Below are 16,839 nucleotides of genomic sequence, written 5' to 3'. Positions count from 1 at the left end.
AGCCATTCTAAGGTGCATGAAACCTTGCTAGAGAGAACAAACAACTTTTAGAAAGGGAAAAATAAAAGCAACGTGCTAAAGAAAGAAAAATGTTCTGTATATTGAAAAGGCAGAAGGAAACAAAAAGCTGCAAGTTATGACCAGTAATATCTACCTTCAGAACAATATCTCACAGAGAGCCAAACAGAGATGTCATTTCATTAAGAAAATGTTGCATGGTTTTGGCACCCCAATTTGATGGCATCCAGTACTCTTTGTATAGCAACACAAACGTGACCATGTGAACTTCCAATCTTCACTTCTCATTGGATATTCTCCCAATATTGACGAGGACAATTCGATTCACTACTTTGCTCTCTCTCTCTCTCTCTTATTAAAAATAATGTCAGATGTATGATATAATGAAATCAAAATAGATGTTTTAGTTTTAGTTTTTTTTAAAGTTTAAAACTATTGATGTTTTTATAAATTTTAAGTCTCGTTAATTATTATTTTTTCAGATATATATACTCTTGTTTGGAAATATCTAATTTAATCTTTACAGAAATAATGCACTACAACCTATTTAAAAAGTACTTAAATCTATAAATAATTAGGAGTTTGAATCCTATTGAGTAACTAAAGGTCTTAAGAATCATGTTTAAAAATATGTTAACAATTTTTTACTCGAGGTTTATTAAGCTCTTATTTTTCAGTAAAATTTGTGGCAATGATTGTAGTAAGGGGATCATGTTTCAAGGGAAAGAAGGTGTCCTTAATCTTTAACATAGATAGTAGTGACTAGCTAGTGAGACTGACAAATCATTAGCTAGGATACATAAGTGTCCCACTCATCATCAAAACAGTACAGGATTATTTATGCAATGACACAATGACAGGTTTCTATTGAATCTTGATGTGATAAAATTTTGATTCAATTTTTAGCTAGTGACAGCAAAGGGAGTTGTGGGTGTGGACTAATAATCAGGTGAGGGGTGTTTGTAAAGATGTTAGTGTCCTTGATTGAATCCTATCAATCTGGAAAATGGTGGGGGGGTCTCAGTTCTCTGTAATACTTTGAACTGATCAAGACATAACATTCCATTTAAGGAAATGCCATCATACCCATTTGACACCCAGACATTGTCGGGAACATATAAGCCTTAAGATTTGAAAAAAAAAAAAAACACCCCTCTCAAGAACCCACAGGAACACATATTTATAGGGAAAAAATTGAAATGGCAAACCATGTTATTGTTCGCAGGCTTACTCTTGGCAAACCATGTTAATTCACACATGAATTGATTGCTTACGTTCTATCATCTCCATGACTCATCTCATGTCACTTTATTTTTTTTTTATCATTTCTTTATTTATTTAGCCTATTTTATCATTTTCTTTTTATTATTTAAGCCATAATTTTTGTATTTTTAATTATATTATAAGTGCATAATATTTATGGACTTCATCAAGAACTAATTCTCATTAAAAAATTTGAATTTAGAGTTTTATTTAGACCAAAATAATGTTAGTATATAAATTGTTGTTTGATATAGAGATATAGATAGATTTTAATTATAAATTGATGGGACTTACCTTAAAAAAATAAAATATAGGAGATGGGAGGGCCCAAGATATCTTCTGTCATATCCGTTACCTGTAATATATACGTAGCTCTTTAGATATTATCCTTAGGCGTAAGACAAAACTTGAAAAATGTGCTAAATTAACACAAAATAGTAACCACATACATGATATGAAAAGCTGAAAAGAATCAATTCTCTGTGTGAAGAAGTTTGCTGCCTGTAAATATAGGCCAACGCAGATGCATCAATCAAGACCCTATATAATATCTGCATGATGCTCCTTACATACCGGGCCCAGGTTCTTTTTAACAACAGTCCACTAAGTTGTAGGTAAAGTACTGACCAGAGCTTATATATACAGATGAACAGAATTGGTTGAGCTGTTAAAGATCTCACTCATTCATCAATTTTGTTCATGATATATTTTTATTTGAGAGTCTATTTAGACATTTTTGGAGATGATCTTCTTAGTTACTTTTTTTTTATTTCACAAAATTACATTCAAACTCAAAATCTTTTTAGCTTAAGAAATCTAAATTGGAGACCAATATAATGATGGTGGATCTAGATTAATTCAACTTAAATTAATTAAGATTAAATGAATTTTTTTATCATTTATTCTATTTTTTATTTACTTTAGTCATTTATCTTTTAAAAAATTTATTTTAACTAGTTCTATATCTTTTTAATATGAATCAAAATTGTCATTATGTCAGTTTAAAGTTAACAGTACTCAAATATTAACGGATCTTAGCTGTTATAAAATATATTTTTCTCATATCTCCTTCTTCCTCCTCCCCCCACAAAATGTATATATTATATATGGACTGATATCTAATTGAGTTACTTATGTTCAACATCTTTTTAATTCAGTTATGAGCGAAGACAATGCTATCTATCAGTTGAATAAAAGAAAAAGGTTCTTGATCTCATGCCATTAGTTGTGAACTTATGATGATCTTCCAATCTCACAGGTGATATAGATATAGGTATATTGAAGTACTAACTTTTATTTCTTTTATATTCCACTTATAGTTGTGTATAAAGAAAGACATCACGTGTAATTTTGAATTGAAGACTTTACAGGATATTGCCGTATTGACTGGTTTGTTGCACACACTATTTTAACCTGAACACTTTAACTTTGGTACTTATGTTCGCACAAGAGTACGATGCTCTTGACTCTTAATATCACGTCCATTAATTTGTGGAGAAGTTGGTGTGATTGTCGTGAAAAGTTTCCCCTTCAAGTTTGAATTGATTGACTGCGATTGTGGGATTCTAGACCTAATTAATACCTTTCATAGAAAACAAGTTGCCAATGCTGTAAGCCGGTTCAAGTTATCCAATGCCCATCTTAAGCATGTGTTTATCTGATATAGCTTACAGATAATTATATCCTTTAATTATATGGTTAGAAATTCAATTCTTAAGTAGAGATGTATAAAAGAATATCTGGTAAGAGAAATCAACTTTTTAAATAGATATTTGTATCTCAAGAATCAGTATATTTTTATTTTGAAGCTACTCAATTGTATCAAGAGAAGTTAGACCCTCAATTTTTCTTTTTATAAGCTATTCAAGAGAGTTTATCTTATTTTCATGCTTTTTTTTAAGAGCTTTAAAGAAAAAAGAGATTCACCTACTCTTACACTTTTAAAGTTACTATTTCTCCTCATCATTTATTTTATGGAAATTTAATGATTAAAATTAATTATTTATTACAAATGAATTACTCTTAGTAATTGGATCCTCCTCCTCATATATATATATATATATATATATATAACAAAATGCTTAAATCCTCCTCCTCCTCTTAATAATTGGGCCGAATACTTAAGTCGTTCTTCATGACACAACATTTTAAATGCTTCCTTCAAAATGCAATACTATATACTTTATACATGGTATCCGGGCAGTGTATTACAATTGTTTGAATATATTGAATTTATTTATTTCAGAAATAAAATTTATACTTCATTAACATGCTTCGATCACACACTAATTGACAAAGATTTTAATATCTCTTATGTTTGCCTGTTTTGTTGGTGTGTTTGAGTGCTTCACTGCAACACCACGTTTACTAATTTTTTGTGAAAGAGCATCGGTTGATGATGTCAACTATTTTTGTCTGTTTTTACATCATCATTGCAATGGGGGTATTTGGCGTTTCCAAGATGATTGTTGAAAGCAACAGCCTGCAGGTGCAGGAGCTAAGTACTCATCATGAAAATGGTCAACAATTCTATGTCATTGAGATAATGTTGGATTGCCTATATTTTAGTAGTTAGCTAAAACTATTGAACTTCAATTATTATTTTTTTGTTTACAACTAAAGTCAGACAACTTTTGTAATCCTTTTATTTTTCAGAGAATATTTTTTAAAATATATTTACATTAAAGATAAAAAAAAACAGATCAAAATAGTTTATTTAATGTTGGAACAGCTAAAATAATCAAAATGATCTACCTAACAATATATAATCAAGTGATTTGACACAAATAATTAATAAGTTAAAATTAAGATTAAATTGTTTGAGTATCATCTAAATTCAATCTTTGATAGAAACAATTCTTAATCAGATTTTATTTATCTAGTTGAACTTTAAATTAATTAAAATTTATTTTTCCTAATAAACCAAAAAATTTAGACAAAAAAAAGGTCAAAATGACCTACATCACAACATATAACCTTGTGGGTTAGGCAGAAGTTTACTGAACTAAAATGTTTACATAAAACAATCTTAAGAATGTATTTGAATATAGAATTTTAACTGAGAAATTAATTTATTAGAAAATTTAAATTTCTTTGATCTAAAACTCATTGTTTGGATATTTTTTATGAAAAATTTAAATTTTTGAAATTTTAAAATAAAATTTCAAACAACAAAAAATGTGAAATTTTAATTTCTTTCTAAAAGGTGAAAAATTGAAATTCTTTTCTTGTATGGTGGTGTGGTGTACGTCATCATGTCCCGGTTCCCTTGCATCTTCCCATCCCTCATCAATATTCTTTCCTTTGAAAACACACCAATCATATATTTTCTTCTCTTTGCATTCATTTTCTTTCATCCTCACAATTTTAATTTTTTTCATCCAAACACAAAATTTTGAATATAAGAAAAATTCAATTGAAATATTTGAAATTCTTAAAATTTAAAATTTCTCAGAATTTTAAATTCTCTCCTCCAAACACACTCTAAGGGTCTTGTGAATTAAGGTGAGCTTATAAGTTTTTAAATTTCAGAAAAGGTTAAAGATAATTTTCATCTCCTTATTTTATCAAATCCCCAATTTTAGTTCTATTTCAAAATAAAGGCATTTATTTTTTATTTTAAAAAAACTGTAATTTTAGTTAAATCTCCAATTTTGCCTACATCTATTTTTTTAAAATTTTATTGTCACGGTCAATCAGATTTTAGCTTTCTTCTAATTTACAAAGAAATGTGCAATTATTTTTGTTAATTTATGTCGTCTTTGCTTTGGGTACAATAATCACGTATAACAGTACATCAGACTGTCGGCTTTGACTGCAAATTCGCTTGTTTGGGTAACCGAAAAGGGGGGAGGGGGTAACACTCGTCTTTTCTTTTTTATAAATTCAAAGGAATTAGTAGATTGGCCACAATATGTTTACAAAAAATGTCACACAATTTGGACATCTAATCAGTCGCATACTTAAAGAAATGTGTTTCAAACAGTTTCTTGGAAAGCTTGTCCAGTCACATTTCATCCAGATAACTACAGTGGGAGGTCCACGGGTGTGAGATATTGAGACCAACTACTGTACCTATATTATATGAATATGAATTCTTACAAATGCATTCCCATACTAACAAGGTGCATATGTACTTATAGAAGATAAATCCTTACAAATGCATGTACCAGGCCAATTATTTGTACCTTGGCCTCTTTTTTTGTCTATTACTCTACTTGGATATGTAGGCATTGAGGATGTCTGCCTTATTGCTGTAAGGCAAAAAAACACTAGATACTTGTTTATCAGACTAGACAGTTGTGTAGTGCTGGAGATACAGGTTTCTCAACAGTCACTAAGTAATGTCAAAACCAAGAAGTCAATTCATTTATAATTGCTGAGTCCCTTCCATATTAGATTAGTAATCCGGTAGGCTCAGCTCGGTAACATACTGTAAATATAGCACCATAGTTCTCTTGTATTGATCCTCTTTCACTAGAGACATCAATAAAAGATCTAGACTAGCTAACTATTTTCTCTCATAAGTTTCTGAGTAATGGGATTGTTGGCATTGTTATGCAATACAATTGAAAATGAACCCAATATTTATATACAACATAAGGATTTTGCATCAGAAGTCAGAATGTCATTTTGAACTCAAATTTGTAAATTCCTATGAGTCCCTTCCACTGATTCTGCAAGAAGATGGAATGATGGGGTATCAGTTCTGTGGAAATGAGCTTGATAAATTTTAACAAGTTAGGCAGTTACTAATTAGATTCTTAGTTGCTTACTAGATCTAATCTCATGTGGCCATTTTAATTGAGTAAGATACTTGGTGTTGAATGTGAACTTCTAAAAAGCTAATTGATGTAGGACTTGACATTTTAGTAGGTTCAGAACAAACATTGGCATTGTCTATTTGAATCACCCAATAAATAGCAAATGCATAGGGGCGATGTAAAGAATGAAACATTGGCCAAATGGCCAGTAAAAACTAAAAAGAATCACAGAAGCTTAATCAACCACATGAAGCAAGTAATTGAGATTTTCCACTTTCCTGTTTTTAAGGAGAAAAGTTAGGAGCACAGGAGTGCAAAGAATGACGGTAATACAGCTGTGAGTTGTGACACAATCCAGAATAGAGAATAAAAAGGAACATTGATTCACAGCAAATAAGAAAAGAAACAAAGGGAAATCATATTTTCTTGGAAGAACCAAAGTGACCATTGACCAACATGACTCTTGACATGAAAGTGTCACCATACCCTTAACACACAAGTTTGGAGAAAGAGAAAAAAGGGAGGCAAATATGTTTAAGGAGTATACAAACATTCTATCTTAACTTCTCAAGAACTTCAGATTTTTGTCTTCGCAAAATTTCCTTAAAATGACTCCCACGTCCCTTTCTTTTGAAATTTCAAATGAATCTCAAAGTAATCCTTCCAGCCTACAGCTGCCAAGTCAATTTTCCAACCTAGAGAAAACCCTAGAATACTTTATATGCATCTTTGTTAATGTTTTGATTTTGAAGAACCATAACTGATTCAATCTGAGTTTGTTACAAAGTCCAGGGGCATGTTGATATTCAGACACTCGGACACGATCAGAAATCCTCTCTGAATAACTACCTCTAGTTATTTTTGGATAAAAAAGGAAAATTCTGTCCAATACCACCTTTCAGGATCCACAATCTGCTAAATCTGAATTTTTAATAAAGTCCGACAGTATGTTCATAATCTAAATAACTCAATCAAGTTATAAGGTCATTCAGTTTTTTTGGCAATAATAAACAAAGCACAATTCATCCACCAATTCAAAATTTCCTTAGAACTTATTATTACACTTTCCACTACAATTCATTTCCATTTTTCCCAGCAAGCAATGACAAATATCCATTGCCTAACCCGAACAAAACCATTCACAATCCCAACAACGGTAATAGTATATAATAACCAAAACTCAAAAGCTAAGGAGAAAAACTAGAACCGCATAATACACTTGATTTGGTGCAAAATCGCTGTCTCTAAACATTGCGGATTGCAGCAATAACAATAAATAAAACCCTAACCTTTTCATTTGAGAGTTTTGGGAACGGCAACAGATTCCGACGAATTATGTGTCTCTACTACTTGCTGTTGCTGTTGCTTGATGATGGTGTTCCTCTCGTATTCGCGATACTTGTTGATTGCGGCGGTGCAGATCACTGAAAGAATTCGTTTTAAATTCGATGCAAGTAAATAACGAAGGAAAATGAGTGTGTATGTGGAGAGAGAGAAGGAATTGAATTACCTGCGGCGCCGACGAAGGAAACAAGACGGAGGAGCTTGGGGCCGGCGGGGCCGGAAATCTCTTCTCCGGTCATGTCTATCCGCCGCCGGTGACTGCTACTAACTCACTTCTCTTCACTAGCTGCCTGGTTCGCTCGCTATCTTCGCACTTCAGTCTTCAAGGGCTTGTAAAGCTTCTCTTGTCAACTGCTTATTTATTTATAGGATAATTTACAATAAGTTCAACTAATTGAGTTGAACTTATTTTAAATTATTAAATATATAATTTATTTTAAAATATTAAAATTAATTATAAAGTGGCCAACAAACTAATGTGAGGATGATCCTATCACATTTTTTTAACTATTTAAGAACCAAATAAAAAAAATTATTCTTTCATGAACTAAATTATTTCCTTCATGCGCTTCCATTCACGAGTAAATTCTTAATGTTTGTGCACAAAGAAATCTAATATCTTATTTTAAGTTTGTTGGTTTTTTTATTTTTTAATAATATAAATTTTATATTATTTTAATAGACAAAGATGAATTTGTTATTAATGAGATAATAAGACATCATTATCCTTTTTCCCCATTAAAATTCAAGGAGAATTGTTAAATATCAATATGTATCAAACCGGTTCTTTCATTGAATTATTATTGTCGATCTCATCAAACACACAGACATTAAATATCAATCTTATCAACCATAACATACATACCACGATTGTCAATAAACTTCCATCAACTATACCACGACAACAAAAACTAATAAATCAATCATGACACTACAACTTTCTAATCAACTAAACAACCTCATCTTCGCCAAACATTAGCCTCAGACAATGGGCATTACCTTCAAATTAACAAAAATGGAGGATTTAGTCTCTTAAAACAATAATGTTTGCCTTCCGCCATTGACAAAAAGAGAACAAGTATCAAATAATTTTCTCACTTAAGACCTCGCTATCACTTACTACAAAGCTGATGACAATCGCTATTTTTCATAATATATCAATTAATGAAAGGATAAATGGATAAAACACATCAATATTAATCATTTTCATTTAAAAAAAGAGTACAAAAAGCATTATACATTTGTCTTTAAAACATTATTTAACTATTACTATAGGTTAGACGAAACAACCCACTCATTAAATATTATATTATAAAATCCAACGTACATGAAAAATTTGTGGATGAAACACAAATTTCATTCTCTGACCACTGATAGGTGTTGAGCATGAGAAGCTAGTTTTGAGGGTCTAATACCTCCTAAAGAAGAAAAAGAGAATAAGAAAGCTATAGGGAAGGAATTCTGTATTTTCATTCATGTTTTGCAGCTTTATTACACATGCATATTTATAGTGTGAATTCCCTAAGAGTATGTTTGGATGGAGAAATTTAATAGGATAATTCAATTTTTTAAAGGATTTTAATTACTTTTCAATTAAATAAGATGATTGGATAAAAATTTGAAAAGAAATTGAAATTTGAGTATTTTGATAAGGGATTTTAGTTAACTTAAATATTAGCATTTCAAATTCTTTCATTTCAAATTCATTTTAGTTAACTTAAATATCTCTCTCTTTCGCTCTCAATCTCATTTCCCTGCTGCTGCTGCATTCGGTTCCTTGACACGTTCCAATCCACACGTGTACGCCGCTGTCACTTCCGACTCCAAGGCCGCTACTTTGCTTGACCTAACTCAACACGATCTCGATAATAGCGGCGACAGTGCCAACGGTAACGGCGACGACGGTGGAGGTGGAGGAGAAGGAGGAGGTGATAATAGCAAGGGCGAGGAAGGATCTGACGGTGACAAGAGGAAAATGCCTCTATTAATGTCTCAGAAATTCACTCTAGCTTATGCTGCACTCGTCGGAGGTACCCCCCCCCCCCCCTCTCTCTCTCACTTTCATTCACTCAAGTACTGACACAAGATAAGTGTTACTAAACCTTAGAGACTGATCCTTTTTCTTGTTTTATTTGTTTGTTTGTTTGTTTTGTTTAATTGTTAAGGGGGGTTGAGTTAGTCAACTTCCTAACTATTTCAATTCAACTAAAAGCATTTTGAATGCATAAGAATTTCCTCGACAAGGTGATTGATTGGTTGCAATTTCAGATGTTATTTAATTTCTATTGTTTGAGTTTCATCTTTTGCTGCAATTTTGAAAATGAAGAAATTTAATTTCTTTATCCAAACACAAAATTTTAAAAATGAAGAAATCTAATTTTTTATCCAAACACAAAATTTTAGAAATGAAAGAATTTAAATTGAAACATTTGAAATTCTCAAAATTTTAAATTCTTTAGAATTTTAAATTTCCTCATCTAAACACACTCTAACATAATTGTGATTCTGTGCTAGGAAAAGATTACAAGCAAATGAATTCTGATATTGTTGTCCCCTAACTCTCGACAACCATGATCCTGCAGATTTTCTCCTTGCCAACTCAGCCACGATCACACATGCAGGCTTGATAATGGTTCTTTTTGTTTTTCCTTCTAGTTGCACCCCTGGTTGCTAGGTTCACTGTTAGTTGCTTCCTGCACCTCTGTCTCTCTATCATTTCACGGCCCTTGCAAAAACACCTTGTCCTCAAGGTGTTGGGATTCAACGCATGGCTTCCAAAAGTGATGTCGGGATCCCAAGGTCTATTTCGGCGAATTACACCTGATTTAACAGTTGAGCATAATGCAAAGGCAACTGATTGGAGCTTGTATGCTGCCATGGCAATCCCATATAGAGGAACAATGTTGAAGGAAATGGTGGTGCGAATGAGACCGAGATTAAGCAGATGAAGAACATGCATAGGAAGCAGACCCGACAATGGTGGAAGGAATGGTTGCACGGGTGCAGGACATGGAGGTGCAATCGACATGGACGACAGAGGTGACATGGGCAGCGGAGTCAGCATGGGCGACGACGGCGGCATGGGCGGCGGAGTCAACATGAGCCGTAGAGTTGATATGAGTGGAGTCGATATGATGACAGTTGGTGCTTGCACAGGGACGGGCGATGAAAAATGTGGAGTGGGATTACGAGGGCTCAGTCGTTGAAGAAAGTTGTCGATGGTGGTGGCCAAGGTGTCGAAGACAGCAGTGAGGTTGAGTTGACTGAGGATAAGTTTGGCCAAGGCGGCCTCGAGGCAGTCCACATCAGCGGGAGAAAGTTCAAGGTAGTTTGGCGGGTGCTGTGGATTGCAGGGGTTGGAATGGCAACCATGGAAGGCAACCATTGGAGTTCTGTTTGGCGAGTGGTGTGGGTTGCGATAGTTGAAGCTGGTATGGTAGCCATGGAAGGCAGCCATGGGCTCTCAATGAAAGCACTAAATGCTAGGTGTTGAGTATGAGAAGTTGGTTTCGAGGATCTTGCACCTCCTAAAGAAGATGAAGAGAAGAAGAAAGCTAGAGGGAAGGAATTATGTATTTTTATCCATGCTCTGTAACTTTATTACACGTGCACGTTTATAGTGTGAATTTCCTAACAAAATTGTGATTTTGTAAGAAAAAATTACAAACAAATGGATTTTGTTATGTTGTCCCCTAATTCTTGACAATTATGATTCTACAAATTTTTTCTTTGCCAACTCAAGTACGATCACATACACATGCAGACTTAGTAATGATTCTTTTTATTTTTTCCTTCTAACTGCACACCCCCGACCACCTATTTACTGATGGAAAAACCAAAATAATCATTTAGTTTTTAATTATTTGAAGTTGAGTAAAATATTACTGCATCTAATTTATTTAAGTCATTTTGCGTGGTGCTTCCAAACGACGACGTTTCCCTCATTCGAAACAAGGGTTAGAACCCCCTTCGCCCTTCGGATTCCGCCACCGCCATAACGCCATAGCTGCCGGCGAACGATTTCTGGGTTTGTTATTTTCACCTCAAAGTTCCTATCTTTACCCTCGACATGGCGAAGGTAACAAGCTCAAAACTGAACATTGCAATAATTCACCCAGATCTTGGCATAGGTAAATAACCACTCTCCCCATTGCTTTCCATTCTATTCAAATAAAAACCCAACAATTTTTATGGAATTTCAACTAATTTAATTTTTTTTAAATAAGATGAAACAATATTTCGCTATGGTCTTCCCAGTAGTTGATTTCCCATTACCTTGTGATTGTTTTTGTAGGTGGAGCTGAAAGATTGATTGTGGATGCTGCTGTTGAGCTTGCATCCCAAGGCCATAAAGTTCATGTTTTTACTGCACATCATGATAAAAACAGATGCTTTGAGGAAACTGTTGCTGGTGAATCTCTCTCTATGCATATATGTGTGTGTGACAGAATCAATTGACCACATGTGTCAAACTTTTCCACTTACACCATTTAATAACTTTTAGAATAGTATTTTTTAATCAATCTAACAGGTGGTGGTATGTTATCTTTCTAATCTTGTTTATCAAATTCCACATAAAATGAACATTTGTTATCTTATCTAGCAATGCACATTTACTTATATTTTAAATAACATATTATCTGTCAAAAAAAGTAGTGTCATAAAGTAGCAATAGTTTTTCATTTTTGTATAAAATTTTATAAACATGATCTACTGTGTAAGAACTTTCTGTTCAAAAGTTAGATTGATTAATTTTGTATTTTACAAAAAAGTTGTTAAGTGGTGTAAGTTGAAAAGTTTGACATCTGGTGAGAATTGATTATGCTCATATACACACACACACACAGACATTTCTGTCCTTTATAAAGAATAGCATTGCCATTAAGTCATGGTTTTGACTTGTGACTGTTTCAGGTACCTTTCCGGTTACTGTGTATGGTTCCTTTCTTCCCCGGCATATATTCTACCATTTTCATGCATTGTGTGCATACCTTCGGTGCCTATTTGTTGCTTTCTGTGTACTTTTCATGTGGCATTCATTTGATGTTATCCTGGCAGATCAAGTCTCTGTGGTTATTCCCATCTTGAAAATCAAAAGATCAACAAAGGTAGCCAAAAGAGGAAGAAAAATAAATCATGTGAATTTAAGATTTGACATCTTCAATTCTTAGTTGTTTCATTTTCTTTGGTAGGTTGTATTCTACTGTCATTTTCCGGATTTGTTGTTGGCGCAACATTCAACTTTCATTAGGAGAATGTATAGAAAACCAATAGACTATGCAGAAGAAATAACAACTGGTTTGACTTTGTATACTTGCTTTGTTTTTTTCCCTCTGAATATATTTTCTAGTGTACATGTTGAATCATGCATCTTATTAAGCTTTGCCGAATTGCAGGAATAGCTGATTTGATACTTGTTAACAGCAAGTTCACTGCATCTACTTTTGCGAATACTTTTAAGTATCTAGATGCTAAAGGAATTCGACCAGCTGTTCTATATCCAGCTGTTAATGTGGATCAGTTCAATGAACCCAGTTCCTTTAAGTAAATGACATGTTTGTAGATATATGGTTGATGCTTTATGAGATTATGCATGTAGCTAATTCTTATATCCAATTCTACAAACATTATGTATAGAATCATAGTCTTAATTTGGTTTGTTTCTTCTGTTGTAGGCTGAATTTTCTTTCCATCAATCGCTTTGAAAGGAAGAAGAATATACAATTAGCTATTTCAGCTTTTGCTATGCTTAACTCACCCGAAGGAGTTCTTAAGCATAAAGATATTACTAATGCTTCTTTGACTATTGTAGGTGAGCATGTTTTATTTATGCCTGTGTTTCCGATGATAGATATTATGGTAATGTTATGTGCATACTAATTGTCATGGGATGGGAGTATCTGTTCTGATGTAGGTGCCTCATACTGGAGTTTGGTATGGTTATCTTCATTTTCAAGATAGAAAACATGATTTTAAATGAAAGTTATGTTTGGTTTGTAGTTGAGTTTCAGAACTCTAATATTCTCTTTCTATCATTTCAAGGGACTTTGTTGTTCTGCAGAATCTGCTCAATCTTGCAGTTTGTGTGTAAATTATCTAGTGTGGCTTTGTGGTGCAATCATTTCTCAAACAGGTGCATTAACTGGGATTTGTCAATGTTTTTCTTAGTGAACCTTTTCATAATTGTCGTGGAAAGTGCATTAAGTTTATTTTCTATTATAATTACTTAACTAAATGGGTATTTATTAACCATTATGTGGTGACAGAAAGTTCATTTATTAAACCTTGTTCGTTGCCATCAAATGAGAGGTGGACTGTATAGTTATGACAAGGTTACAAACCTTATCTGTTTAAGAATTAGATCTTCATATTGTTTTAAACAAGGCAATTTAGGTCACATGATAATAAGTTCATTTGGTTTGGTTATCACTATAAGTCATCAGCACTTTTCTAGGATAGTGAATCAGAATAACATAATATTACAGAGAAAAAATTAATTTTTTTATTTGATATAACATTTAACATAGAATAGCACAAATTTATTTATCTGAGACTGACAAGAAGTGTATTTGTACAAATTTTGAGCAGAAAACGATGAGCAAATATTATTGAAAGGCATCAAATATCTGCTAAATAGAACAATTAATAATACACATTTCAGCCTTCCAAAAAAATAAAATTGGAATAATTAAGCCACCTTTTGCTAAGCTATCTGGATGTGATCCATTAGTATATGCTGATAAAAATTGGTCATCAAATGCAAGAAACCAAGCACTCTGTTGTGCAAGTTTGGAGGATCAATACAGGAACATCTTCCTTGTATTTAACCCGATAATTTTTTATTAAGGATCTTTGAATGTTGTCAGAATTTATCACTGAGTGTAAGTTTTTGGTACCTGTCAATTCATTAGTCTGAAAACTAAAATAGGGTAAAATTTGGTTGGACTTGGAAAAAGTTGCGAGTTAGAAATTGATTGATTTCCACCTGCTTGGTGTGTTAGGTTAGTTATATTCGAAGGCCTTCGTATGGCATTCTGCTCTAATTTAAATGTATTTTCTAGGTAGAATTGCTGCGTCTTAAGTTTGAACAACCCATACATGACTCGTTCATTTCACTTTGAAGCATTTGTGCACATTCAATGAGTAAAAATCCAATTGTCATAAATTGTGCCAGGTGGCTTTGATAAACGGTTGAAGGAGAATGTGGAATACTTAGAAGAGCTTAAAGATTTAGCTGAAAAGGAAGGGGTCTCCAATAACATAAAATTCATCACATCTTGCTCAACAGCTGAAAGGAATGAACTTCTTTCTGAATGCTTGTGTGTCCTTTACACACCAAAGGTATGTCAAACCTTGCGAATTATGATTCTTGGCAATTGGTAGAAACAGATTGAAGAGAGTTTTACATAGAGATCTTTGATGCAGGATGAGCACTTCGGCATTGTTCCTTTGGAGGCAATGGCAGCTTATAAACCTGTTATCGCATGCAATAGTGGTGGCCCTGTGGAGTCGATTAAGAATGGTGTAACGGGATTCCTTTGTGATCCTACACCACTGGAGTTTTCTTTAGCAATGGCTAAGCTCATAAGTGATCCCCAGGAGGCAGATAACATGGGGAGAGAAGCTAGGAGGCATGTTGTTGAGTCATTCTCTACAAAGTCATTTGGCCAGCATCTAAATAGATATCTAGTTGACATCCACCGGGGAAAGGAGGATTGAGTTTAACATTGGATAGCATGGTTTTGCCCTCAACTTGTTAACTGCAATTGGTGACCATTCAACTTGCTGTTCAGATTTTAGTTGGCATAGTTAACTATTTGCTACAAGTTCTATTTTCAAGATAATTTTTATTTTATACCAATATACCATGTAAATCTGAATTAGAGATGATGACATGTTCAATGTTCCAAAGTCTTGCTCTTTTGGATATTTTCTGACAACATATGGTATTTGGAAGTTTATAGAGAATTTTCTTGGGCTATCTTAGAAGTTATGTTTTATGTTTTTACCAAAATATATGCCCAGCTTTCTGGCTCTCCCTTTGCTTACATCTTAACTTTCTACCAAAACAGGTTGACTATTGCATATTTTTTTGTTTTATGATTTTAATATCCACTTCTATGTTTTTTGGTTGCTGTTATATATATTTATGAAATTAAACAATGTTGGGAAAACAAGCCAAATTGATTGAAAACTATCTTAAAGTGCCTTTAATCTTAAATACAAACATTCTGATTTTTCCATACACGTGTCTCTAAGAAAGACTCAAGTCATGATGATGATAGTGGTGGTGATTGTGTAACCAGTGTCAGGTAGTCGGTAGTCCTATGATATTAGGTTTAAATACATTTTGGTGTATGTAATTTAATATTTTTTAAATCATTTTAGTTTAGGTAAAATATAATTGTTTTATTTTTTGTCCTTATAATATTTTAGATGGTATTTTTTTACTGTTTAAAATATTTTTATTATTATTCAAAGTATTATCTAAAAGTACTTTAAAGATAAAAAAATAAAACAATCATATTTTATAATGATTAAAATGATTTTCTTTTCAGTAAAAAAAATATTAAATTATATGGGAAAAAATATATTTAAGTGATTCTATTATGATATATTTCAAGACTATAAGGGCAATGTTCACCCGTCACTCTACCTATATGAAATAATATTCTGTTTATGCATTTATATAGTTCCTATGAACTAACATTAACTCCTTGAAAACAAAAGAGCAATCATTGAATTTTGAATCATTAACAAAAAGTGCCTATAATCTTAAAGCAACAAAAATATTGAGAGGATAAAATACCTACTTGTTCCCTATTTAAGGAATTATGTTTGTTGACGCAAAATTTTACTGCCAACAATGGATTGATTCAAATTAATATGGCATTATATATTATTCTTTTATTAGGTCCAATTCAAATAATTTACGCAGCTTTAACATATTTTGGTCAACATAACTTAAAAAAAAAATCTACAACAAGCTTTTGCATTAAAGGTAAAAATCACAAAATTTTAGAATCAACTAACGCAAATTGAAAGATTATGTAATAAAATAAGTTATTGATTCAAGTAATATTAAATTCAATTTTTCTTGAGTGAGATCTTAAATCCAAGTTATAAATAAATAAAGCATGATTAAAAAGAAAGACTTAACTAAAAATAAACAATAAGATTTCTCAATCGATATTAATCATTAGTAAAATCAATAAATATATATGCGATAACATGTAATGAAAAAATATCATGTACTAAAATGTGTTAGTGGGAAACTATTGAAGATAATTACTGCAGTAGTATGTTTGGACCTTGCAGGTAAAATTGATTTCAAATGAAATTAATTTTATAAAATTATTTTGAGTTAAAATTGATTTTGGAGTTACATTATTTATGTTTACATTTTTTTATTTTAAAATAAGTATATTTTTTTATCTAACATAAAAGTTAT

The 16,839-nt window shown here is 32.4% G+C and overlaps 1 protein-coding gene and 1 long non-coding RNA gene across 5 annotated transcripts; one reads left to right on the top strand and one right to left on the bottom strand.

Moving 5' to 3' along the window:
- Positions 1–5,622: 5,622 nt before the first annotated feature.
- Positions 5,623–7,743, bottom strand: LOC100801381 (uncharacterized). 2 transcript variants are annotated; one of them, XR_001384227.3, is made up of 3 exons: positions 7,555–7,743; positions 7,334–7,468; positions 5,623–5,957 (listed from the first exon to the last, which is right to left on the bottom strand). It is a non-coding gene; the product is annotated as an uncharacterized lncRNA (long non-coding RNA). The 2 variants fall into 2 exon arrangements; XR_001384226.3 differs by lacking the exon at positions 5,623–5,957 and having other exon boundaries at positions 7,066–7,468.
- Positions 7,744–11,239: 3,496 nt separating this feature from the next.
- On the top strand, positions 11,240–15,356 carry LOC100800839 (alpha-1,3/1,6-mannosyltransferase ALG2). Of its 3 annotated transcripts, none has more exons than XM_014765881.3 (8): positions 11,240–11,518; positions 11,683–11,799; positions 12,447–12,496; positions 12,581–12,686; positions 12,785–12,932; positions 13,064–13,200; positions 14,563–14,729; positions 14,814–15,356. In XM_014765881.3, the coding sequence occupies exons 1-8, from the start codon at positions 11,458–11,460 to the stop codon at positions 15,105–15,107; spliced, it is 1,080 nt and encodes a 359-aa protein (XP_014621367.1). In that variant the 5' UTR covers positions 11,240–11,457; the 3' UTR covers positions 15,108–15,356. The 3 variants fall into 3 exon arrangements, with proteins under 3 accessions (XP_014621367.1, XP_003543205.1, XP_014621368.1); XM_003543157.5 differs by having other exon boundaries at positions 12,303–12,496; XM_014765882.3 differs by lacking the exon at positions 11,240–11,518 and adding an exon at positions 12,303–12,321 and having other exon boundaries at positions 11,680–11,799.
- Positions 15,357–16,839: the final 1,483 nt, after the last annotated feature.

This window comes from Glycine max, chromosome 13, assembly GCF_000004515.6.
Source record: "Glycine max cultivar Williams 82 chromosome 13, Glycine_max_v4.0, whole genome shotgun sequence".
Classification (NCBI taxonomy): Eukaryota; Viridiplantae; Streptophyta; class Magnoliopsida; order Fabales; family Fabaceae; genus Glycine; species Glycine max.
The sequence above is the reverse complement of the archived record's forward strand: the minus strand, read 5'-3'. Positions and strand labels throughout refer to the sequence as shown.